We start from the raw sequence: 23,107 nt of genomic DNA on the forward strand, positions 1-23,107 counted from the left end.
TGCAGAGTGCGAGTGGAAGACGGAGCGCGTGTCAAATTCAAGAAATATCTATATAATAGAACTCGATCGTCTCATTTAAACAAGTTTTACCGAGTCTGCCCTTATGAGAGGTTTTAAATGTGGCTTCATGCCAAGCTTCCTCGTGGAGCAGAGGCAAGTCCACGCTTTAGTCAAAGGTCATGTGTGTTTTGTCAGGCCTTGAGTGCTCCCGCGACGCGTTAGGAGCATCACGAGTCACTTCATAATCGTTACGAACATGTACGATACTCAATGGTGACATAGGCACCTCGTCAACTGGTGACTCAACGTCGCCAACAGAAGTCGACTTGTCCTGAGCAGACGCCTCTTTCGACTTCTTGAGCATGGGCTCATAGGTGTTCGGATAAGAGCCTTTAGCAGACGAGTTCTGATTCTGCGTTGTGATGAACAGTTGTCGCAAAGATGGTACGCATGATACGATGATTGCTAGAATTCATTAGTGACCTAGATCAGTGTACAGATGATGATGTATGACATACCAATGTCGACTTCGACAAAGCTCCAAAAACACAACCAGTCAATGTTGATTTGCCGATCGTATTCCATCCCGACGGCAACTCGGATTACGGCACTGACCATGATGACCAGTGTTGCTGAGAACATGCTGAGGAGAATGAGCTTCTTGCGGCGTGAAATCTTAGTGTTCCACAACACCAAAAACGGAATCGAAAGAACTAAAAATGGTTAGAACATCAAAATAGCCATAGAAGTATTTCACACTCACTCATTAGGTCTGTGACAATATCGCCCGCAGCGTTGGCCCAGAAACTACGATTTTCGTAGTGAATATGGTGGAGCTGCGGGCATTGTGCTATTTTCATGTCAATTAATTAGCTTTTCTCTTCGGCAAAAAAGCACTGGGACAGATCTTACTGATGATGTATTCAATACCACCCAGGCTGCATTTGTATTCGATGTCACCAATGCAGGCGATGTAAACGCTAGCAGTGCAGAAGAACACAACGAACCACCAAATGCGGAACGCCTTCACCTTGGAACACAATCGGTAGAAGAAAGCCATGAAGGAGAACTTAATACACCATAATCCAGTATAGAACAAGATCTGGAACGGTGCGTTGTAGCGCATGAAGACGTTGTATCTTGGCAGAAAGTCGAGGGAGAATGGCTTCTCACCAGCACTGATTGCGTACAGCTCATAGAGAATCTTGCCCTTCACCTGCCAAATAATGTCGGCACTAAGAATGATTATCCATGCCGATATGACAAGGAAGTCATCTATGAGAAGTCGATGAAATGAAGCGAGTTGGACGTATACCCGGAACAAGACGGAGAAAAATGAGATGGCCGTGAGTGCCCATAGTACTCCCTATCAGAATACGGTTAGCATAGTTTGGAACGAAGATCTTTGGGACTAACTAAAAACACATTCTCTGGGATTCTACTGCGCTGATCATCGAACTCTGCCATCGTTAGTCGAAGATTTTCGGACTCAAGGTGAAAACAGCAAGTTCAGAAAAGAGCTATAAGATATAGTCATCAAAATTCCTCTTTCCCAAGACCCAAGGAATCTCTTTGTTGATTTCATGATCTATTGTGGTGCAACCCCTCACTGAGGCGCTGTGGCTGCATTTAGTATGGCCAGTATACCGAAGAAAACTTGGTAGGCTCTTTGAGCATGGTGCTGGAGGAAGATCATTTGCTTGGCGAACCATACTCGCCACAACTCACGTCTGCTGGGAGCTCGGACTTCAACAAAAGCGCCACTTGATACTCATTGATAGAGCGAATCAGGGACACAACGAAGCGATGGTAAGCTTGGTGTTGCCGTATACGATAAACTGACGATACCCATGCCACTTGTGTTGCTCTTGATAGGCCATAACATCCAGGGCAGTAGTCCAGACCATCAAGTCTACTCTGGCTTTGAACCAACCCTTCAATCTGAAAATCGTATCAATGAAGTGGAGATCTTATTATGTGCAGAAGTTCGAGACCAGGATCGATACAGCTTTGAAAGAACCTTGGAATCGGGATTACAGTATTCCAAGGTTTCCAAGGTTATGCGCAACATTGATCAATCGTTCAATATATTCAATTTTGATGGATCTGCGTTTTGCAATATGCACAGGTGTCTACCACGTGGGTTCCTACCCGTCGGGCTCAGTCTCCCCGGGCAGTCGTTTCCATGGAAAAACAAAGTCGTTCTTTCGTGGGATTGGTGGATTATGAGGACAGGACAAATATTCACTGTGAACTCTGGTAGGTCGATTATGTTCAAAGAAACTTGGGTCCTGCCGGTTCCGCCGAAATCTCCGAAACAAAGAATTACCCGGAAGTCCCAACGCGAGGAAGTCGCAAGAGCTAATTGCGGTCGCTGAGATTGAACTTAATCTACTCAAATTGGCGATATCATTCAGCAAAAAGTGTCTCCACCCGCGGATACTTGCATAGGTGAAATGGCCTCGGGAAGCAACAGTGATAAATGGCTCTCCTATGCTCCGTACAACATCATCACGTGTGCTATTCAGCTTCCCTCTGTGGCATTCGAGTGCTATTTCGGACGCACGTGCTAAGTCAACAAGACAAGGCAGATCCTTAGGAAGCATAGTTAGTACAAGTGTGTACTGGCCTCAATGATGACATCACCGAGACCCACATGCATACAGTGCGAACCAAACAAACAGCAGAATGCAAACACACAACGCGCAGATGCCAACGTTCGCGCTTTCTTTGATTTCCCATTCATTTTGTCCTCGAAGCAGTATATTTTTATTTGATTTCGGAGTAAATGCGCTCTAAATTTCCAGTTCGGTTTCGATCTATCTCTGGACCCTAATTGTAGGTGGACGCCAGAGATAAACGAAGCGCTTGGCTCGATGGTAGCAGCTCAACCTTGGAACTCTGTTATCCCATCGGGATTGAAAGTATCCTTAGAGCAACTTTGGATATTGAGGATCCAGTATAGCTCCTATTGAATCTAGTGGGTTGCAATGCTTACTGACCGGCCACGATTGTCCGAGGCGTCCCGAGGTCGCTCTCGGCACAACAATGATGTCGACTGAAAAAGCACCGGAGTATTAGTTACCGACAAGGCAACGTGATCTTAAACATCCGGTCTAGTCTAGCATTTGAAATAGATCCAAGATCGAGATAGCAATAACATGTGGGTATGGGTATACAGTATTCGCCGTGTTGCAGTGTACATTGAGTATAACGGGAGACAGTTACGTTGAATATTAACGTTGAATATTAACCCACTACATCCAAATACAGCATTTATGGAAAAGACTACTACAGAGGAACCAGCGTTCTCATGCCAAAGAAACGCTTGCAAACTTCTGAGGGCTATACCCCGAGCTCTAAAGAGCGTGGAAAGACCTGCCCGGGCTATCTTCCTGGACCACATGGTACATGAAAAGAACCAGCAACTTCTAGAAGGGGATTTTATGCTGTCGGCTAAGTGACAAATTCAGCTCAGCTTGTATCAACATGATACAAGAAGAGCTGTGTGACCACAATGTGACGGTGGGAAGTGTTGACACATGCGGTAGTCACCGCGGGTGCCACTGCCATCGCATCATCGAGATTGCGAGCACATCGCTGTGAACTTCCCCCATCATCTTCACTCTTTCTTTTCTCCTCGTCATCTCTTCTGTCACCCTCAGACATTTCCCCAAGTGCTTCATCTTCGCAATTGTGGTGGTTTGCAGCTTGCAGCAACTCATTTTCAGTCACTCGCGCGATTATGTCGAGCCCCATCTCCGCAAGCCCTCAAGGCATCGGAGTCGTTGAGCCCAGCATCACTACTGACAATGAGAAGTCTGGAACACCACTCGTCACCCTCGCAGACCTCAAGGATACCAAAGATGAGACTAACCTCGTCGAGCGTGAGGCGACCGATGAAGATACTGAGGTTGACGCTGCCATCATTGTTACCGGCGCCGATGTTTCTGCACACCTGATCTCAATGCAGGATGATCATGATACTGCAATCAACTTCCGGAGCTTCTTCCTGGCAACCGGATTTATTGCCTTCACGGCTGCTCTCAGCCAGATCTTCAATGTGAGTTCTTTTCACCAAAACGCCCGCCCTGTCTTCCGACCAAACTAATAGCCTGTTGTTTTAGTTCAAACCCTCCGGTGGTAGTGTTTCGACAGGACTGACTCTGATTCTGTCATACTTCATCGGTAACGCTTGGGCCAGATTTCTGCCCAGTGCTGCTAAGCTCGAGACCCGATGGAAGGCTCGAGGTGGCGAAGGAAAGCTTCCTCTCTGGATCAAATTCATCGGTTTCTTGAATCCTGGTCCCTTCAAGTTGAAGGAACACGCGGTCATTGTCTTGTGTGCCAATGCATGTGGAGATAACAGTGGCGTTTCGATAACATTCGCAGCCCAGAAACTTTTCTACAACCTTCCTCTCAGCGCGACAACGATTGTCCTTTCCACAATCTCCATCGGTCTCTTCGGGTATGGCATTGCCGGAATCCTTCGGCCAATCGCCGTGTGGCACCCTGAATGTGTGTACTGGGGCAACCTCCCACTTGTGAAATCGATGCAGGATCTTCACTGGAAGCACATCAATGACTCTCGCCAACTGAGGACTTTCTGGTATGCGGTTGGGGGAATGATGATCTACCAGATCATTCCTGGATACATGTTTCCGTGGCTCAATGGAGTCTCGATCCCGGTTCGTTCTGGCTTACGAGATACCAATCTCGCTCTCCTTTGAATTCCACTGACTCATATCTCTAGTGTCTGGCATCCCAAAAGGCTACTGGATACACAGCCTCAGTGCTTACGAATTTGTTCGGTGGATCCACCAATAACGAAGGTCTTGGGCTTTTCTCTCTCTGCTTCGATTGGCAATATGTGAGTTGTTTTTTAAAAAAAAAAAAAGCAGCACAGCACTATAGGACGGCAACCTGACTAGTCTACAGCTCCAATCCGGCTCTGTGACCTTTCCGTTGAAATTACAACTCCCAATGGCGATCGGTATTGGTATTTGCTCGATCGTCATGATCGGAATCTATTATGGAGACGTATGGGGCTCGTTATCACTGCCATTCATGTCAACCAACCTTCGCACTGACAATGGACATGTGTATCCCGTCAAAGAAATCTTTCCTGGTGGCCACCTTGATGAAGCGCTGCTTGAAAAGCATGGTATTCCTCGCCTGACAGGGACATTTGCTTACAGCATGCTCATGGCGAATGCGGCAGTATGTTTCCATTATACACATTTGAGCAGCAGTCACTAACACGTTTTTCTTTCAGATTGGTGCATTGATCCTCCACGTTTTCCTCTTCTGGGGCAAAGATGTCTGGCAGACATGGCGGCTTTCGATGAAGGGTGAGTTCAGAGAACCACACCATGCGTACATGGCAAAGAATTACAAGGACTCGCCATGGTGGTGGTACATCTGTATCGCGGTTCTGAGTTTCATCATTGGCATCGTCGTGGTTGTGAAGGAAGACATCACTCTCCCTGCTTGGGGATATGTCGTCGCGTTGTTGATCGGGATGGTCATTGCAATCTTCGTGAGTCGCTTTTGACACGATCTTGAACCCAAACTAACTGGAATTCAAAGAGCACAATCCTCTTCTCTCGATTTGGGAATGGGATTGCCACCAATAATGTCTCAAAAATGCTGGCTGGGCTGATACTTCCAGGACTACCCGTTGGGAATATGTATTTCTCGATCTGGTCGCATAACGTCGTCACTTGCGCTTGCGACCTGTGTGGTTCTTTCAAGATGGGGGACTATTGTGAGTTATTCCAAAATCAATGATCCCACCTGCACACGAACAATGACTCACCCATTCAATAGTGAAGATACCACCGAAAGTGGTTCTAGCATGTCAGATCTATGGATGCATGCTCGGAGCCGCTATCAACTACGTGATCATGAACTACATCGTTAGCAGCCACCGAGATTTGCTCATTGAGGGAAACGGGAACAGCTTTTGGTCGGGTGCCGTAGTGCAATCTTACAACACCAAGGCAGCGTCATGGGCGTTGGCTCCTCACATGTACAAATCTGGTGCTCGCTACGAGATGGTACCAATCGGCATGGTCATCGGAGCAGCAGCAGTCCTTGTCCACCGTTTGATCTACCACGTAAGTCAAAATCGATTGATCTTCCTGAGTGAAAAGCTAACCAACTCTGTTCTTGAAGTTCATCCCCAAAGTCGGCAAATTTGATCTATCCGAGATCAATCTGCCTCAGTTGATTCAATATTCTGCTTCCATTCCGGACATTTCGCCACGGACTGGCAATTTACTCACCTCCACCGCTCTTGGTTTCTTTGCCCAGTATTATCTTCGGAATTACCGTCCCGCTTTCTTCAGAGACTACCTGTGGATTCTTGCGCTTGCACTTGACGCGGGCAGCGGCATCTGCATCTTCATTTTGACTTTTGCTGTTATGGGTGTGGGAACTGCTCCGCATCCCTTCCCTCTGTGGTGGGGAAACAACCAGAACGGTTACAGCGATTGGTGCCCTGCCCCGAGCTCTTGAACATTTTCCTTCTCTGAGCGCGTCAGAATTGCAAGAGGAAGACTGAGCAGGGCCTCCTCGGCAGGGAGGGATTCTACGAGAAGAATCAACTTGAGCTATGCAACATTGAGTACGAGATTTGAGATATTTGATACAATGCATGGAATATGGAAATCATTTTATTCCGATCAATAATATGCTTATCAGCGGTCGGTTCAAGGGGAGGAAAACATTATTATCAGTCAGTTCAGTGCGCAAATGGGAACCAACTATTAACTATTCAATCATCATTAACTAATATTATTATTACCAAATTGAGCCGCCTTCTAGTATGAAATCACCCGGGTTGCATTTCAACCCTACGAACAATTCTCTAAAGTATCACGGTTTTTCTTCCGAATTTCCGAATACTTGATTAAGCTCGTTGTTGACATTCTCAGAGCTGTCACCTCCCACGCGAAGAAGAGCTTGAACAACCTTAGGAACTACGGAAGGAACCAAAGTTTCCAAAGAGCAATTTAACGCGGGTCGTGCGGGAAACAATGATCACAGCGGCTTCATCACACGAGAGTCTTGAAAAGCCTTCGGTGATAATAAGTAATAAACATTATTAACATCGTCCACGAACTTGCCATTGTTATCCCAGAGCTTTAAAAGCTCAGCATTGAACTTGCAATAAGTCGAAAATTCTACTCATGGCGACCTCTGTTTGGAAATGCAGTATACCACAGGGGCCAAGTTGGGGTTGAAGGACAGCACTTACAATGAAAAGAAACCGAAACACAAGTACGTCACGTTATATCGTTCCGAGTGCCCAAACTGACAAATACGAATTTATAACGTTCTTTGATCATCGAGTAGCCTGTTGGATGGCACTTATCTCGATTCAAACCTTGGAAATTGCGAGAGTACAGTTTTTCCTTGGTCGAGAGATTAGCCCCAGTCATCACTATACATAAGCTTGCAACTAGCTTCGGGCACCTCCGGGCATCGCACTCGGCACATGTGTAGTCGGAGGATTTGACTGACATGAAGTGTTACTTCTAACCCTAGTCCGAGTGATCAGTGATCCCATCAGGTCAAGGTAATTCACAAACTATTCATACCCTGCTGAGATTGCTAGAAACATTTGCTAATTTAACATCAAGAGCCAGAAAGCATTTCAATCAACATCAATCTGAAAAGCGATGCCGCACCTCACGATTGCGTCGTTCAGCCCGGGATGATGCGAGTCGCTTAGAGCGTTGACCCCGCCCCTAGAGATACTGCAAGGATACTCGAGCAATGAGATCGACTTCCCCCAACTACCGCTGTTTCGATATGCTATGATCCTGATTTGCTGGTATTGAGCGCAGGTCCGTTCGTGGCTAGCCCTTTTGAACATGAGCGAAGTTCATCATTGCCGACACAAAATGTGGCTGTCGCAAGCCTTTGCGGGCATGAATTGCGTGACCTTCTCATGTGCGAGATCGGCTATCAGTCTCTGGGCTCCTGTTGGGAATTATAAAAACATGGCGCATTGATGCGAATGTATAGCTTTGAGCTCGTTTACTTCTTTTCTACCAGCACCTCACAGCTGTTGAGTTTTGCGCCCTCCGACAATGTTTCCCGAAGAGACAAAGGCTGCGCAGATATCTGCCAATGAAAAAGACTCTTCAGGTGCCAGTATACAAGATGAATCAGACAGAGAATGGCAGAAGACTGGTACTGCTGGCAATGGAGGAACATTTGATGCTGCTGAGGGTCACCATTTCTACCGACCCATCGATAGTTATGAAGGACTTCACCGATGGGACCCCGACTTTCAATGGACAGACGATGAAGAAAAGAAAATTGTCCGAAAGGTAATTCAACGTTCCTGTCGATGCATAGCGCCAAATGATCTAACCTTCCTAAGATTGATTTCCGTGTCTGTACATTTGCATGTGTGACCTTCTTTGCCTTGCAGCTTGATCGAGGTAACATCGGCCAGGCCTTGTCAAGCACTTTGTTGCAAGACTTGAACATGACAAGCAATGATTACAATCTGGGGCAAACGATCTTCTTGGTCTGCTTTCTGGTGGCTGAAATGCCCTCACAGTTACTGTCAAAAAGACTGGGACCAGATCGCTGGATTCCCATTCAAATGGTATCGTGGAGTCTGATCGCTGCCTGTCAAGCCTTTTTGAAGGGTCGAGGATCATATTTGGCTCTTCGTGCTTTGTTAGGACTTTTGGAAGGCGGGTTGTAAGTTCTCCAACTGCGCATCGCCTAAGAAATTTTTAGCTGACTATTCGACAGCATCCCCGACACAATTTTGTTCCTCTCATTCTTTTATAAATCCAGTGAACTTCCAAAACGTTTGACCTGCTTTTGGATTTCCTATACAATTGCCGGGATCATTGGTTCGTTCTTGGCATTTGGTTTCCTCCACATCACAGACTCCAATGGCGGTGGCTCTTGGCGATACCTGTTCGCCTACGAGGGTTTGATCACTGGAGTCATCGGAATTATCGCCGCATTCTGGATGCCTGCCTCTCCAGTACAAACAAAAGGTGGACTCCGCGGGAAGAACGGATGGTTCACAGAACACGAAGAGAAGATCATTGTGAACCGAGTGATTAGGGATGATCCCAGCAAGGGTACAATGCACAACCGACAAGCTTTGACACCGAAGCGCTTCTGGGAATCACTCAAAGACTATCACATGTGGCCGATTTATGCTCTTGGGCTGATTTGGATGATCCCTACCACTCCTGCCGCTAACTACCTGACTCTTCAACTACGATCACAGGGCTTCACAACATTTCAAACAAATTTGCTAGTTATTCCTTCCGCGATCGTGAGCATAATCACCATGCTATCCATTACATGGCTAGCGGAGCGTACCAATCAACGCTTGCTATGGGGAGCCTCAGTAGAGCTCTGGAACCTTGCACTGCTCATAGCATTGGAAGTTCTTCCTGAGAAAACAATGCCTTGGCCACGATGGGCTATTCTCACGATTCTTGTCGGAGGGCCTAGTATCCATCCCGTCGTCGTGGCTTTGACTTCGCGTAATGCGGGATCTGTCCGGACACGTACAGTTGCTTCTGCTCTTTACAACATGTCTGTACAAATAAGCAGCATCGCAGGAGCCAATGTGAGTATCGATCTCTGGGTTCACAACTGGTGATCATTTTGGGCTCAGGAATGCTAATACCGCCACGCAGGTTTATCAAGCTAAGGATGGACCATACTACAAACAGGGAAACAAAGTCCTTATTGCTTTGGCTATCGTCAGCGGATTTCTTTTCATCGCGGCCAAGTTTTACTACGACTGGTGGAATAAGTCAGTATTGCCTTTGGGTCATACATACATGGTGACACTGCTAACTTCAAAATAGGAGGAATGCTACGAAATGGAATGCCATGACGAGCGAGCAGCGAGAGCTTTACCTCCGTGAAAATCCCGTTTTGACAAACAAAAGGTATGGAACCCCAGCGAAGACATCATTGCAGCATACTCCGCATCAAATACTGACTCGGCGCAATAGAATTGATTTCAGATTTGCCCGCTGAACTCATTGGGTTCAGTCTTGTTTTCACCATGGCGCTCAGACTGATCATGGCAAATTTCAGGGACTGCAACAAGCAAATCAAGCGGCTGCATGACAGTCATGGCCGATTGTTCGAGGTATTGCAGGTTCCCTTTCCCTGGGAGGACCAATTAGAACTTCTGGATAGTCTCAATAATTATCTAGCTCTCACTATGAAAAAAAAAAAACAAAAAAACAGAAGATCTAGATAGTGCCAACTGGACATGATATAAACAGAAAACTTGGCAATGACGTGAATTTTTCTTGACCAGTCTCCAATCAAAGCAAGCTAAGCGAACCCCTTTCGGCAGAACGAGCGATAGCCCGCTAGCGCCTTTTGGATTGGAGCACTCGGCCGCTGTTTCGGGGTCATGTGATCATGGCGGTGGATTAGCGGCCAAACAGCACAATCCCAATATGGCTTAGCTGCCTCAGTGGGTTCATGGTTTACCCCTTGGCCCTTGGACTTGAGAACCGCGAAGTTACGCTTGAATGATTCATTCATGTCGAGTTATCTTTTCAGCCTCAAGCTATTTAAGCACATTCATGGTATGAGAATCCTTTGTATTATATCGAAACACAACCTATAGGCTATGCCTCCTCTTGTGGGACGTATGGAGTCTCATAGGGGCGCTCGGCCTGAGGAGTTATACGGGCAAGATGCCGGCGCTCACCAGTGACCCAATCGACAACCGCTGAATGAGCAGTGACTCGGTTCTATCCAGTTGTTAGCACTAATCGGCTCTGTATTGGGCTATAGGAGATCACTCACATCCCACACAACAACAGTCTTCGGAGCCCATCGGATACGAGCTTGGTAGTCGATACCACGCCCGACATGAGCCAGAAGGAAAGTCAGCAGCGCGTCACTCTCTTCTTTCTTCAAACCGACAATGCTGCGTGTGACTGGTTCTATCGTTAGCTTGGTCGCCGCGAAGCATCAAAGAGATGGACTCACAGCCTCCATTCACAAACAACGCCTTCTCTCCTGTGGCAGGGTGTGTCCGAATCAAAGGATGTTCGTTCTTCACTGGTTCCCTTCTCACCACTCCTCCACGCTTCAGGCTAAAGTCTGCTTGCTCGAACCCGGAATGCACAGCCTTGAGTCCGTGGAGTAGCTCCTGAATTGGCGGCGAGAGTCGCTTATACGCTTCGACTTGATCGACGAAGATGGTATCACCGCCGACCTCGGGGCCGTCGAGAATATATAGGAACGTGGTACCCGGTGGCTGCTGCTCATAGGTAACGTCCGAATGCCAAGCCACAGTGCTGTTGACATTCTCATACTTCAAGGAAGTATCATTGCGATGAACGAGATGAATCTCGGGGTATCCCTCCGGCGCCCCGCTGGTTGGATGAATGTGATGACGACCGAAATACCCTCCAAAGTCCAAGGCATCTGCGATCGGCAAGTCGGCGAAGTCTTGGTCTCTGAATGCAACCACTTTACGTTGTGCGACGAGAAGAGCGAGCTGGTCTTTCCCGGCATCAGTGAGCTTGCTTAGTTGCACGCCATTGACCTCTGAACCGATGGTGGGTGTGAGTTTCTGTATCTTGGATCCTTCGACCAAGAGGTCTTTGAAAGACGCATCTGCGGCCGTGCCGTGCTCGGTGTGGGTGAAGGGCTCCAGTGGAGGGTACTTCTCGGTATAGTCGAAGACTGGAAGATATTCAGGATACTAGCTGGTGTTAGAAGATGACCTTGAGGTACAGCATGTGGGTGTGATCTTGGGACATACACTAGCAGTGGTCTTCCCTCCCTCCTCGTCGATAGTTCTTCTGATTGTGGGCTGCGTAGAGTTCCCTCCAAGGGTACTCTTGAGAGGTGCAATGACCCCGTTGACTGGTCCTTCGATGATAGAGGGTGCCATGCTGAATATGTGAGGAACTTGAATGCGAAAGGCTGTGAGAATCAAAGGATACAATTCCTCAACAAGATGGGTGCACCCGCGGCTTTAAAACGAAGTCATGATGACTCGAAAGATTTCGCGTGATTCCACCTCACAATCACGTATGGGCATTGTATAGTTGGTGCGCAATCATGCCCACCGACGAAGATCAGCAAGTTGTAAACTTTTGGATATCAATCCTAAACAGGATACTCGAACCTCATTTTTCGTCCGATTTGAATGGCAAAGTAGGTATATTCCAGGCTTCAATATTTGCGACTTGGTAACCAACTCAGTGTCATTGTAGTAAATGTCAATCTATGGACAGGCGCCGAGGCCTAGAAGCCAAGCGTCTCCAACATCACAAGCGGGGTACGGAGGATATACTGAGCAAATGCAACAAGAGAGATGTTTTGTTACGTGCTCACCTTTCCAATAGCACCATAGAATCAACGATTTCACCATACCAATGATTGTCCGACACGTGAACATGGCTGGTATGGCGTGACTCAGTGCCAAAATCCCCGCATTTTCTTGTACTTCAGGTTCCACTAATTATACGGAGTATGCGGAGTATACTAGGTAAATAATCTTCAGTGAAATCGCTATCCACGATGTGTTATTAATCGTGGTCTTCTGGGAAGTGTCGATGTAAGTTCTCTTTGAGGCCCCTGCCAAGCCTGGGTTGAAGGGTGCAAGTTGAGGGTAGCAGCCAAACAAAGGCTAACTCGGTGTCTGATTACTCCGTATGGGTTATCCTCAAATCCACCGCGTAGCAAAATAGTCATCTGATACAGTAGCCAAGTGTCCTGTTCTTATGCCTTGCTTTTCCGTTTCTCTTGTCTCGTCCTCGATCCCATGGTTCGAGAGGAGGTCATTATAACACCCCGATATGCAAACAGTGCCATATCACTATTCTCACTTGAACATGTTCACAAAAGGGTAACACAGGATAACTAGTTCAGCATACAAAATGCCCGAGCTGAGATTGCTGTCCCCACAACAAAGACTCTTCCTGCTGACCCAAAGCCAAACTCTCGTTTCGATGGAAACCATGTCTTCCCTATTGCTTTCTGTCCAGACAAGCAGAGCATGGATCAAGATGTATCTGTTGCCTCTTCTTTCTATTAAAATTTTGGTCGTGATTATCCCTTTGAGATGAGGCTTACCAAGGCCCATGCTCCCTTTGACCTCTGCCTTGAAACCAATGCAGAGTCTTTCACTCATATTGTAAACATTCTTTGTTGTGTATATCCCACTAGTTAATAGATACAATTGGCGTATAATATCAGCATGTCACACGCTTGCAAAAGATGTGTTCTTTGTCATTCATCATTGCTGTGAATAGCCCTCCCATCAAGTATTCTATTTTTATCATATCGTGTCTCTTTGTCTAGCAAGTATTCATATCGAGATGGAGTCTCTTCGCTCCATGCGAAGCATTCGATACGAGTCAGCCTGCTTGCAAAAAATTCCTCAACATGGCAGGAAAATACAATCTCCGCCGAAGTACTCGCGTCAGTAAACTGAAGTCGCAGTCTTGGAATGGCTCGCCAAAAGATCAAATCGCCCGAGTCCCAGTCATTCTAGAGGAGCTAGATCTTGCTACACCCTATGTCGGGAATAATCAATTTTCTAGAAAGCAGAAAACTCAGCAGAGACGGAAGAGTTGGACCAAATGGGCCAAGAGAAAGCCACTGACGGATCCATCCAAGCTTCCAAAAGGCTGGCATATGAACGAGAATGATCTTGAGATTGAGTAAGTCTGAGCCAGGTGAACTGTGGACTGAGCACGCACTTATTGGGTGAATAGTGATATAGAAGGTCAGATCAAGAGGTGCCATGAGCGCATCGCGGAAAATATCATGCCGAATATCTTTCGACAAAGACTAAGGGCATACACTTTAGCAAAAGAGGAGAATGAGTAAGTACCATAACCCATGAGCTCGAGAACTGAGGTTTTCAGCCTCCTACCGGAAACAATCCCTATGCCTGAGAGCTTGATCGTTGCTCCGCTCAGAATATCTGACAGATCGAAGCTCTATCTCCATATTTTCTCACTCTCCCCCAACGATTGAGCCTATGGTATCTCTTGTCCGTACTCTTCATCACACTGACTTATCGTTAATAGAGAAATCCGGATGATAGAATGTGAGAAGTTCCCACAGTCACAAGAGCTTGACCAGGACGTGATTGAAAGACTGCATGAATTGGAAGCTATGAAAAAGATCTGAGTAGTACCCGTGGTCCGTTGAAGCAAGTGCGGAACATTAATTCTATCTTGGAGGCTTATAGATCAAAGAAGCTTATATGGACTCCTGGATCAGTCACGTACTGGTCAAACGGAGTCCAAATTTGTGAACCAAGAGCATTTGATTGGGATGAGTTTGAAACAATCAACTCTAAATACCAAAAAGATGGAACATTTTGGACAGAAGGGGTGCGTGACGAAAAGCTCAAACCATTCGTGAAGTCTGCCTTTGGGCACAATGCTTATTCTCTCTTTAGCTTTATGGGCCTGGACCTGAACAAGTTTATACCTCATTGACGTTAGGGTTTTCACCGCATCAGAAGAGGATGACCGGGGTAAGCAAAACGTTTTTTTTAAGAAGCTTTTTCTCTGGATACCGTGTCTAACCTTTCGATTTCTAGCTGAAACTGGCAATTCGCGTTCCCAATGTCCCGTGGTTTGCGGAGTTGGATTTCATCCACGACACGGGTTGCAGTATGATGGGAATATACCGGGATGACATTGAAACGATCATGGGCTCATATGCAAACGATGAAGAATACAAGCCCCCAATTCTCGGTCAACATCGAGCTAGAAGCTCGAATGGAGAATTTCGAATCAGGGACACCATCGAAATCGAGGTAACGATCCTTGACCAAGATCGCCAAAGGATGACTGCCTGGACTAGAGTCCCTTGTGCCATCAATGAAGGGACCTGGACACCTAAGAGTGTACCAAGACTAGATGGTCCGATCTTGCGTGATTTGATGTATACAGCAACAGCACCTGATGCGCAACGACTCTTTTATCTAGCCAACACAACGGCTGATCTCATGAACGCTATACCGGTTTTGGATCTCGCAAATAACCCTCCAACATTACCAGACACATATACCGCGGCCATTAAGCTGAATACCAAAACAGGCACCAAGAGAGCGAGTGGCCAGCAGTCCAAAGTTCAACGACCGACGAAGACGATGCCACGCGCGGCCCCAGGGGCACCCCCATCTGCTCCAGACTCGTGAAGGTGTGCGAGCTGGTAATGGCCTAGACTGCATGATAGATCCGTTGTTAGATTTTATTTTCAGACACCCTGGTTCGATTCAATCTTATTCATATCTGGTATCACAAACTTCATCTCAAAAGAGTAAGAGATGCTATCAAGGTGATTGTCTGAGTGTATTTAACATATTGGGTAAATATAAAGACATGAAAAAAAGGCCAATGAAAGAAAAGCCAGTCTCTGCCAGCCATTTCCTGAAGCCTTTGGCGATGGTATCATATGGTTCATAATAATTGCTGGCACGAATGTTCCTATGCCTTGGAAGGCTCATTGGAGGACACAGGAGCGACGGAATGCCTCCTCGCGTCATCGCTACGTGACCGTCCGATGCCGACCAGCTGCAGCATCTCCCTCCAGAACCCGGTGGGGGGCTCTAGGAAACTGTCCTCATAGGCATCAATCAAAGGTCGTTCCCAGACTAGATCTGCTTCATGAGAGCGAACGAATTTTGTCCTCTTGATAACCTTCCAGATGATGAACAGAGGTGGAATGACGATTTGCATAGTGTAACTGGACCAGAACGTGGACAGGCTCCATGGCTTGTAAGATGGGTATCCGTATACGCAAGTGACAATGATCATCCAGACCAATGAAATCCAGGCGCAGTGAGGCTGAAGCCAAGCGAAGTAGGAGAAGGATCGGCGGTCGACACCTTGCACCTTGCAGGCGCGGTGGAAACAGATGTATGTGATGGTGATGACGATATAATTAATCAATCCTGTTGGCATTGTTAGCATCTTCTATATGGTTTGTTCGATGGCGGATACGATTGTCTTACCTCCAGCGGTGACAAGACTGGCAAACCAGGTGATCACGACGGACGAGCTGCTCGAACACTGCAGGAAAGAGAGAATCGGGAAGATCATCACTATACCAAAGCAGTAGATAGGCACGCCTTGGCGGGTGGTATGGGTCAGGATTCGAGGAGCTCTTCCTTCCAGAGCCAAGCCATATAGGGTACGGATGGCACAGTACGTGTATGTATTGCCGGCGGAGAAGATTGAAGTCAGCAGCAACCTGTCGAAATGTTAGTTTTATACTGGCGGGGAATTAATTATTCGAAGAGACTCACGCATTGATAATGTGTGGGAAGATTGTGACACCGAGGTTTGACATGCCAATGACATAAGGAGATGCAGAAGCTGAAGTACTGTCTGCGCTGCCTTCGACCACATCTTTCAATGCCGGGTCCCGAGCGGAGCAAACAATGCCCACTGCAAGAGCACCACCGATGAAGAAAAGACCGAATCGAATGTAGACGGTTTTGAAGGCATTTTTGATGTAGGTGCGAGGACGCTTGGCCTCGGCAGCGACCATCGAGATGTATTCTGGTCCGACAACGGCAAAGCAGGCTGACCATAGGGATCCCAGGAAGCCTTCAAACCGACCGAGAGCCCCGCCGTCTAGGTATTCCATGAAGGACCCCGGATTGTTCCAGTGACGGAATCCGTAGGCATCATGGGCCGGGTTACCACCGACCATAGTGATGAATGTGAAAAAGAACAGGGAGAAGATCAATATGACCTTGCCACCGGAGAGCCAAAACTCGGCTTCACCGTAGGCTTTCACGGCCAGTACGTTGAGAGAACTGCATACAATGTGAGCATTTGGCTTAAGGGTACGGAGGGGGGTGAGGCGTGGCAATACCCATATATAATGATGACTGCAGCACAGATACCAGCTACCGGCCCAGGCTCGGTGATGGTCTTGCTCCAGTATGACAACACAAGTGTGAAAGCCGAGATCTCAAAAGGAATCAAGAGTGCTTCGTAGAAGCTATTTGCAGCGTCAGTACACATTAGGGGGTGATATTGGCACAGCCAAAAAGAAAACCGACAAAAAGTTCCACCCAACCATAAACCCGAGAGCATCATCAACCCATTTACCTGCCAGTCGGATGAAACCACCACTGACAGGGAATGCAGTAGTCATCTCAGCAAGGCAGTTATTAACCATGGCTAAAAAGATGCTTTGGACAGTGAAGGCAATGAACAGACTACCAGGACCACCATGGTAAAGACCCGTGCCGATACTCACGAATAGGGCAGTACCGATGGAGCCACCGATGGCAATAAGTTGGATTTGACGGTTACCAAGGTGACGTTGGAGGTTATCAGCATTAGATGCCATCACACCTTCCTGTACGTCTCGGGGACCCTCGGACTTGAGTCCAAGGGTTCCCAGCACGCCGCCACCGGTTTCTTTGTCTTTGTCTCCCATCATAGTAATTCTGTTGGCATTCCTGTCCTAGGTTTAGTTGAGGGTACGAGGAAAGAGCGGGACGGGTGAGCGAAGTTGCACAGGGCTGGTGTTCGTTGTCGCTTAACGGTCTGTGGAACAAAGGTGCATGGAGTTTCTTTCGGAGTGGGATCGGGGTCGTATTCTACAGCAGAATGGCGCCCAATGGGGTATGTCGCACAGGGGATGTCTGGGTTGGAGGCTGATCCGGGTGTGTCGCGGGCAGCGATGTTGTTGCTATGGATGTTGAGTTGGGCTGGCGCGATCGTATGAGTGGGAGGAGGCGAAGAATGTTGGGGGTCTTTCGGGAAGAAAGAGCAGTCGCAGTGAGTACGCAAGAGTCTCGTGAAGCAACTTAAGTGTGTGAAGTTGTGTGGTAAGATGCACCAACGAAATGTTTATCAGAGTAAGACGGCAAAAAGTACCAGGATCAACGGATACTTGGACCAAATGAGGGTCAAGATTTCTCGATTGATAGTGGCAGAAGGTGAAAGTGCAAGTAGGCCGGAAAGAAGAATCTAAGAGACCTAAAAGGCAGGGATTTCCCAAGAGATTAGGACAGACTTCGAAGCCATCCAAGCCATCCAAGCCCCCCAAGCCACGGCCCACTTATTTCCGCGTGATTTGATTGGACAGGAACTCATTTTTATCAACCCCGCGCGGTCTGACACGGTCGGCCGTGGGGGCTAGTCCCGAAGCGGACACCCGCCAGGACGAGCCATGGAAAGACGTACGTTTCGGGGCACGTGGCGCTCACTCCCCAGAGATACACAGCCGGGCTGGATGCTACTACCTAATTGGGGGCCGATGGAACGTTATGTCCACTCACAAAGTACTCGGTCACTCTGAGTCCTCGTGTGCACGCTCCCCTCCAAGATAGCCCCCAAATGGCAAACCTGTTTCACCCGACCTCAATATTCCCTAACCCTAAGTGTCCGGGATACCCCTGTTCGGGTATGCACCTGGATTTAATACTCTGTTTATGAGACGCATATATGCTTTCGATCTCGCAAACCTTGTTTTTCCCGATAACATCCCCTTGGGGCTTAGGGAAATCGAAACCAGGAAAGTGAGGCCATAGACAGAAACGGTGATAATGAGCGAGACTTCATCCCGTCCAAGAAACTTGGCGAGTCAGCGCTGGTCCACGGCACGGCCGCAGCAGATTTTGCCACTCTTCGTACACCGCCTCTAGCGCTTCTTGGTGCCTTCGGATTCGGGCTTGTTATTCGGCCTTGCTCTCTAAAGCTCCCCCTAGTCAGACATGTTACTCTGTTCATTTTCTCACATCCATCTCCACATGATCCAACATGATTGTAGAAATCTCAATTCAACTGCTTTATCCGGTCTTCAGCATTGCCTAACCCACTATTCATACATGCTCGGGGCTTCTCAAGACATTCTTTCAAGTATCCCCTGGCAAAGTCACGTCTACTGGACAAGCCACTCGGCCTCTGGAGAATAAAAGGTAGGAGATAGAATCTAATATAGAGACAAGGGTTGACTAAACACGCTCTACAGGTTCAAAATACCACTTGTTAAGTATTATAAAAGAGGGCTTAGTAGAAATCCATCAAGCACTGTCCCTGCCTCAAACCCACCTAGTAGAGACAGGTGCTACAATTCCACACGCGATCTCTGCAAGGTCATATATATTATAAACTAAGCTGATCGCTATCACATGTACCACTTGGTGTCAAGCAACGCTGCGAACTTCAATTCCAAGAGCATTTTTTACGTTCTAAATTTAAAAGAGATTTGAAATTCACAGAGCGCTTCTCACATTTGTCACGGGCGACTCTCTCCCAAGCTTTTCTCTTGCTCGCTCAGAAAGATGCAGCTCACATGCAAACTACGAGACCTCCGATGCTCAAGCGCAGATATATCCGTGATCTGGCTCCAATCTCATGACTGCAGGGCCTCGTAAATTGCCCATGCATGCCAAGGTGACGGCTTATAGTACTAAGCCTCTCACTCTACGTGTGGAGGTGAATGTCTATGCAGAAACGAGGGTGTTGAAGCATATATTAATTAACTATAGAACTCCGTGGCAATAATCCGACAGGTGCTGGTAGCACAAAATCCAAATAACTGTTTTGTCACATACTGGGCGGCCTTTGGTAGAAGGGATGCCAGTTGCTCAAATAGAGTTGATCTAGTTGTCGAGGGCAGTGCACTAGAAAGCACTTGTTAGTCTCTCGGTCATCGCAAATATTAACATGAAGGGGAAGCTTACCTTGCCGGAGCCGGAGGGGCAGCAGGCAATGATGTTCTTGCAAGAGGGACCCTCGTTGGTGTCCTTGGTTTGGGCTGTGATCTGTTAGATAATTTGCTCGAAGTACGTCGGAAACCCAAATACATACCAAGGACGTTGAGGTCGTCAAGAGCGCTGGTCTTAGCGCAGGCGGCATCGTCGTTGCCGAGGAGACCGTTCAGGGCACCCTTGGCAAGGAGGTTACCGAGGATGCCATCTCCGGAGAGAGTCTCCTTAGAGTCACAGCAGGCGATGTCGCCGCTCTCGCACTGAGCCTTGGCACCACCGAGGGCGTTGGACTCAGTGAGAGACATGGCGGTAGCGGTGGCAGCGAGGGCCGAGATAGCGGAGAGAGAGAACTGCATTTTGAGAGATGGAAAGATTGATTGATGATTGGAGGATAGAATGGAAATGATGAGCTTGATGGTTTATCTGAGGTGATTGAAGCACTGCCCTTATATAGTATGGCGTTTGACCCTTGTTTGATGAAGTGACGTGGATCACTTCTACTGATGGATGAGAATGTGATTCCGCATGTGGAATTTCCCAATATCTGGGAATATACAGCATGCGCGGCTAATACTATGCTGTGTGTTCTCTGTGGAGCCGGCACGCTTTCAGGAATGTCAATCTCGGAATCCGGAATGTCAAGCCCCACCACCACCAGGGCTTCCGCTCCGCCAGCCCACCTGAAAACGGGGCGGATAACGAAGAAGACCTATCGCTGAGAAGTGGGTATCGAATTCTCCGCTCAATTTCAAAAGTCATCAGCGTAAGTGGCTTGAGGAATGAATTAATTCTCGTCACTGACTTGTCTAAAAAGCTACATAGTTGAAGAAGAATTCATCTCCCATGTTCTCCTCAAACTCTTCCCTGCTCTATCTCGTTGAACTCAAATCTAGAAATAGATCGAGTGTTGTACGATCAAGGTTTTTGAGTGCGCCAGGGGCGTTCGATTCCCCTGGTCCTCATAGTTGATTGGTCACTATTGTGCCTGGACGCACCACCCGCAATCGGTGGTGGGTCTGTACATCACAGCTTGGTAGCTGTAAATGCAACCTTAATACGGGAAGGGGGGAAGACCAGCCTCCAATGAGGATGTAATTTCAACCACGGTATGCTGCCCTGCGGTTACTTTCTCCTACGCTTCCCATTTGAGAATGTCAAATATACTACAGGCCTGAATCGACTGACCCAGAAAATTGCTAGGAGCCTCGTACATAGGTTTAATTGCAGCTTATTTAAATAGAAATGTGACCCTGTAGTGATCGACAGCCTCCTCGTATTGGAAAAAGATGGGCAAGAGTCTGTGTCATTGAACACACCTATTTGGTACTCCGTACTTTGTAGAGAGGTTCGAGCCTTCTCTTGTGTCCGCTTGCTGCGACGGGAATGCCCAATCCTCGCTGCGACTGGACTTGTAGGTAGCGTCAAAGATACTGAAGCTACCTTTGGTAGCATTCTTTGAGCGACAATCTGAAAGCCTTTGCTCCTGGGTACAACTAATCATGAGCAACTAGAATGAAGAACGAGAACGAAAAAATGACAAGGTCTCCTGTGACTGTTAGCCCAGCGTGATCTCGGGGCGACTCCCACCATCCTCGATTGGGAAATTCGGTAGTCAAACTAAGTTTATAAACGTGGAATGGCAATGTCAAATATCTCCCGAAGTCAATGTCAATCACGAGGTCGGTGATCTTGATCTATCAAACTTCCTAGAGAATATATGTTCTGTGAATGTTGATTTGATTTTATCTGAGATATCATACGTACGATAGCATCTCCTGAATTTCAGTCTATAGGCTTACTCTAACTTGACCTGGGTAGTGTGACGTGTGATGTAGAGGATCACTTGCTTGCAAATGTGGCTGAATATGGGAATACGGTCTAAGAATCGAGAAATATGCACGTAAACAGAAATTATGATGCGTGAAGAAGAGAAGAATTAGAGAGAGAGAGAGAGAGAGAAATCAACACAGATCTATCTACTGGGAGCCCATATCACATGGCCAAACCTCATGATCTCCAACACTGAAATATAATGCAGGTGTCGGGTTACAAAGTTTATTCTTTCTCGGGGCGGAATTTCCATACTAGAAACAAGCGTGAATGTGGGATTTATGGCCTCTGCTCGCTCCCAAGATTTGCATGAGGTCCCAACGTCACCTGGACATCCTCTAGTGACTAACCTTCGGAGCCATTCTTTCTTCCTAAGATTATTCCAAGGTTATAATGAATGCTGCAAGGCTAAGGTTGGAGTCAATTCAAAAATTAGTACCTAGATTCTCCCTCACACGCCCTGGCGTACCTAAGAAATTAATGTAAGGCTCGGGGATCCCCGGATATATATCACATTGATAATTTACCTCACCGCACAAATTTACACAACAACCCTAGATTTAGACGACAAGTAAATACAGATGAGGTATGGAGTAGAAAAGATGAGAAAGAGTCTGGTTTTCACCAATTATAAGTTACGTTTCATTATCACTAAATTAGGATACTTCTTGAGAGACTTTTGTTTGTTGGCACATTTACTCCTTTCCGGAGTTGTCAATGGCAGTGCACTAAAGATGGAAAAGTTAGACAGGAACGTGATCTGGGAAGTATCATGGGCACTCACGGTGGTGGTTCCCTCAGGGCAGCAAGCAATGATGTTCTTGCAGACGGGTCCCGAGTCGGTGTTCTTGATGGAAGCTTCATTGGAGTCAGTATAGTTTCCTTGATTGCTTTCTGAACTGCGATAGGTTGACTTACCAAGAATGTTCAGCTCATCAATGAGGCTGGTCTTGGCGCAAGGCGAGTTGGAGTTACCCAAGACACCGTTGAGGAGACCGCCAGCAAGGAGGTTGCCGAGGATACCGTCGGCCTTGGTCTCCTCCTCGGAGTTGCAGCAGGAGATGTCACCGACATCGCACTGGGACTTGGCGTGGTCAAGGGCAGCGGAGTCGGAGAGCTTGGCGCCCATAGCACAAGCCACGGTGAGGGCGAAGGCAGTGGTTCCGATGAACTTCATTGTGATTGTAGGGAATAAGGACAATTAGGTTGTGGTAAGAAAGTTTGTTTGATCTTTGCTGAAGCACGACATATCGCTGGAGAGTGGCATCAGCTTTATAGGTGTTCAAGCCGATGAGATTGAACAGCATCTATCAAGTTTGAGCAGTCATGGCCGTTTGCAGATTGGAGGTAGGTCGTATCTCGGTAGTGGATGCTTGGTATCATCAGGCATCCATGGATTATTATAGGTGTAGGTTGGAAGTATATGATTGGGTAGCGCCCTGACTACATCTTGAAATCAACAACCGTAGCACTCAAGGCTACCAGGCGAGTTTCTGATTGTCTGCCTTCCAAGTGGACCTGTACTTGATTTTCTCTCCG

At 47.3% G+C, this 23,107-nt stretch overlaps 8 protein-coding genes across 8 annotated transcripts; 3 read left to right on the forward strand and 5 right to left on the reverse strand.

Annotated features, from left to right (window-relative positions):
* Nucleotides 1-166: 166 nt before the first annotated feature.
* N7506_001950 (uncharacterized protein) lies at nucleotides 167-1,467 on the reverse strand (the record flags this gene model as incomplete). Its single annotated transcript, XM_056951246.1, has 5 exons — nucleotides 167-465; nucleotides 519-713; nucleotides 764-850; nucleotides 913-1,366; nucleotides 1,417-1,467. The coding sequence occupies 5 exons, from the start codon at nucleotides 1,465-1,467 to the stop codon at nucleotides 167-169; spliced, it is 1,086 nt and encodes a 361-aa protein (XP_056817161.1).
* Nucleotides 1,468-3,745: 2,278 nt separating this feature from the next.
* On the forward strand, nucleotides 3,746-6,519 carry N7506_001951 (OPT family oligopeptide transporter; the record flags this gene model as incomplete). The annotated part of the gene is made up of 8 exons (XM_056951247.1): nucleotides 3,746-4,063; nucleotides 4,128-4,688; nucleotides 4,754-4,870; nucleotides 4,939-5,220; nucleotides 5,276-5,539; nucleotides 5,590-5,767; nucleotides 5,830-6,119; nucleotides 6,178-6,519. The coding sequence occupies 8 exons, from the start codon at nucleotides 3,746-3,748 to the stop codon at nucleotides 6,517-6,519; spliced, it is 2,352 nt and encodes a 783-aa protein (XP_056817162.1).
* Nucleotides 6,520-8,099: 1,580 nt separating this feature from the next.
* On the forward strand, nucleotides 8,100-10,038 carry N7506_001952 (Major facilitator superfamily domain general substrate transporter; the record flags this gene model as incomplete). The annotated part of the gene is made up of 6 exons (XM_056951248.1): nucleotides 8,100-8,342; nucleotides 8,396-8,724; nucleotides 8,779-9,619; nucleotides 9,690-9,808; nucleotides 9,864-9,947; nucleotides 10,014-10,038. The coding sequence occupies 6 exons, from the start codon at nucleotides 8,100-8,102 to the stop codon at nucleotides 10,036-10,038; spliced, it is 1,641 nt and encodes a 546-aa protein (XP_056817163.1).
* Nucleotides 10,039-10,646: 608 nt separating this feature from the next.
* Nucleotides 10,647-11,926, reverse strand: N7506_001953 (TauD/TfdA dioxygenase family protein; the record flags this gene model as incomplete). Its single annotated transcript, XM_056951249.1, has 4 exons — nucleotides 10,647-10,772; nucleotides 10,828-10,961; nucleotides 11,014-11,734; nucleotides 11,795-11,926. The coding sequence occupies 4 exons, from the start codon at nucleotides 11,924-11,926 to the stop codon at nucleotides 10,647-10,649; spliced, it is 1,113 nt and encodes a 370-aa protein (XP_056817164.1).
* Nucleotides 11,927-13,425: 1,499 nt separating this feature from the next.
* On the forward strand, nucleotides 13,426-15,199 carry N7506_001954 (uncharacterized protein; the record flags this gene model as incomplete). The annotated part of the gene is made up of 4 exons (XM_056951250.1): nucleotides 13,426-13,703; nucleotides 13,758-13,868; nucleotides 14,162-14,384; nucleotides 14,597-15,199. The coding sequence occupies 4 exons, from the start codon at nucleotides 13,426-13,428 to the stop codon at nucleotides 15,197-15,199; spliced, it is 1,215 nt and encodes a 404-aa protein (XP_056817165.1).
* Nucleotides 15,200-15,488: 289 nt separating this feature from the next.
* Nucleotides 15,489-17,460, reverse strand: N7506_001955 (Amino acid/polyamine transporter I; the record flags this gene model as incomplete). The annotated part of the gene is made up of 5 exons (XM_056951251.1): nucleotides 15,489-15,955; nucleotides 16,016-16,254; nucleotides 16,310-16,825; nucleotides 16,885-17,013; nucleotides 17,075-17,460. 5 exons carry the CDS (start codon nucleotides 17,458-17,460, stop codon nucleotides 15,489-15,491), a joined length of 1,737 nt encoding a protein of 578 aa, XP_056817166.1.
* Nucleotides 17,461-19,630: 2,170 nt separating this feature from the next.
* N7506_001956 (uncharacterized protein) lies at nucleotides 19,631-20,094 on the reverse strand (the record flags this gene model as incomplete). Its single annotated transcript, XM_056951252.1, has 3 exons — nucleotides 19,631-19,651; nucleotides 19,712-19,785; nucleotides 19,839-20,094. The coding sequence occupies 3 exons, from the start codon at nucleotides 20,092-20,094 to the stop codon at nucleotides 19,631-19,633; spliced, it is 351 nt and encodes a 116-aa protein (XP_056817167.1).
* Nucleotides 20,095-22,263: 2,169 nt separating this feature from the next.
* Nucleotides 22,264-22,745, reverse strand: N7506_001957 (uncharacterized protein; the record flags this gene model as incomplete). Its single annotated transcript, XM_056951253.1, has 3 exons — nucleotides 22,264-22,296; nucleotides 22,353-22,426; nucleotides 22,487-22,745. 3 exons carry the CDS (start codon nucleotides 22,743-22,745, stop codon nucleotides 22,264-22,266), a joined length of 366 nt encoding a protein of 121 aa, XP_056817168.1.
* Between the last annotated feature and the right edge of the window lie 362 nt (nucleotides 22,746-23,107).

This window comes from Penicillium brevicompactum (assembly GCF_028827555.1).
Source record: "Penicillium brevicompactum strain IBT 35665 chromosome Unknown utg000001l_segment0_segment0, whole genome shotgun sequence".
NCBI classification, from domain to species: Eukaryota; Fungi; Ascomycota; class Eurotiomycetes; order Eurotiales; family Aspergillaceae; genus Penicillium; species Penicillium brevicompactum.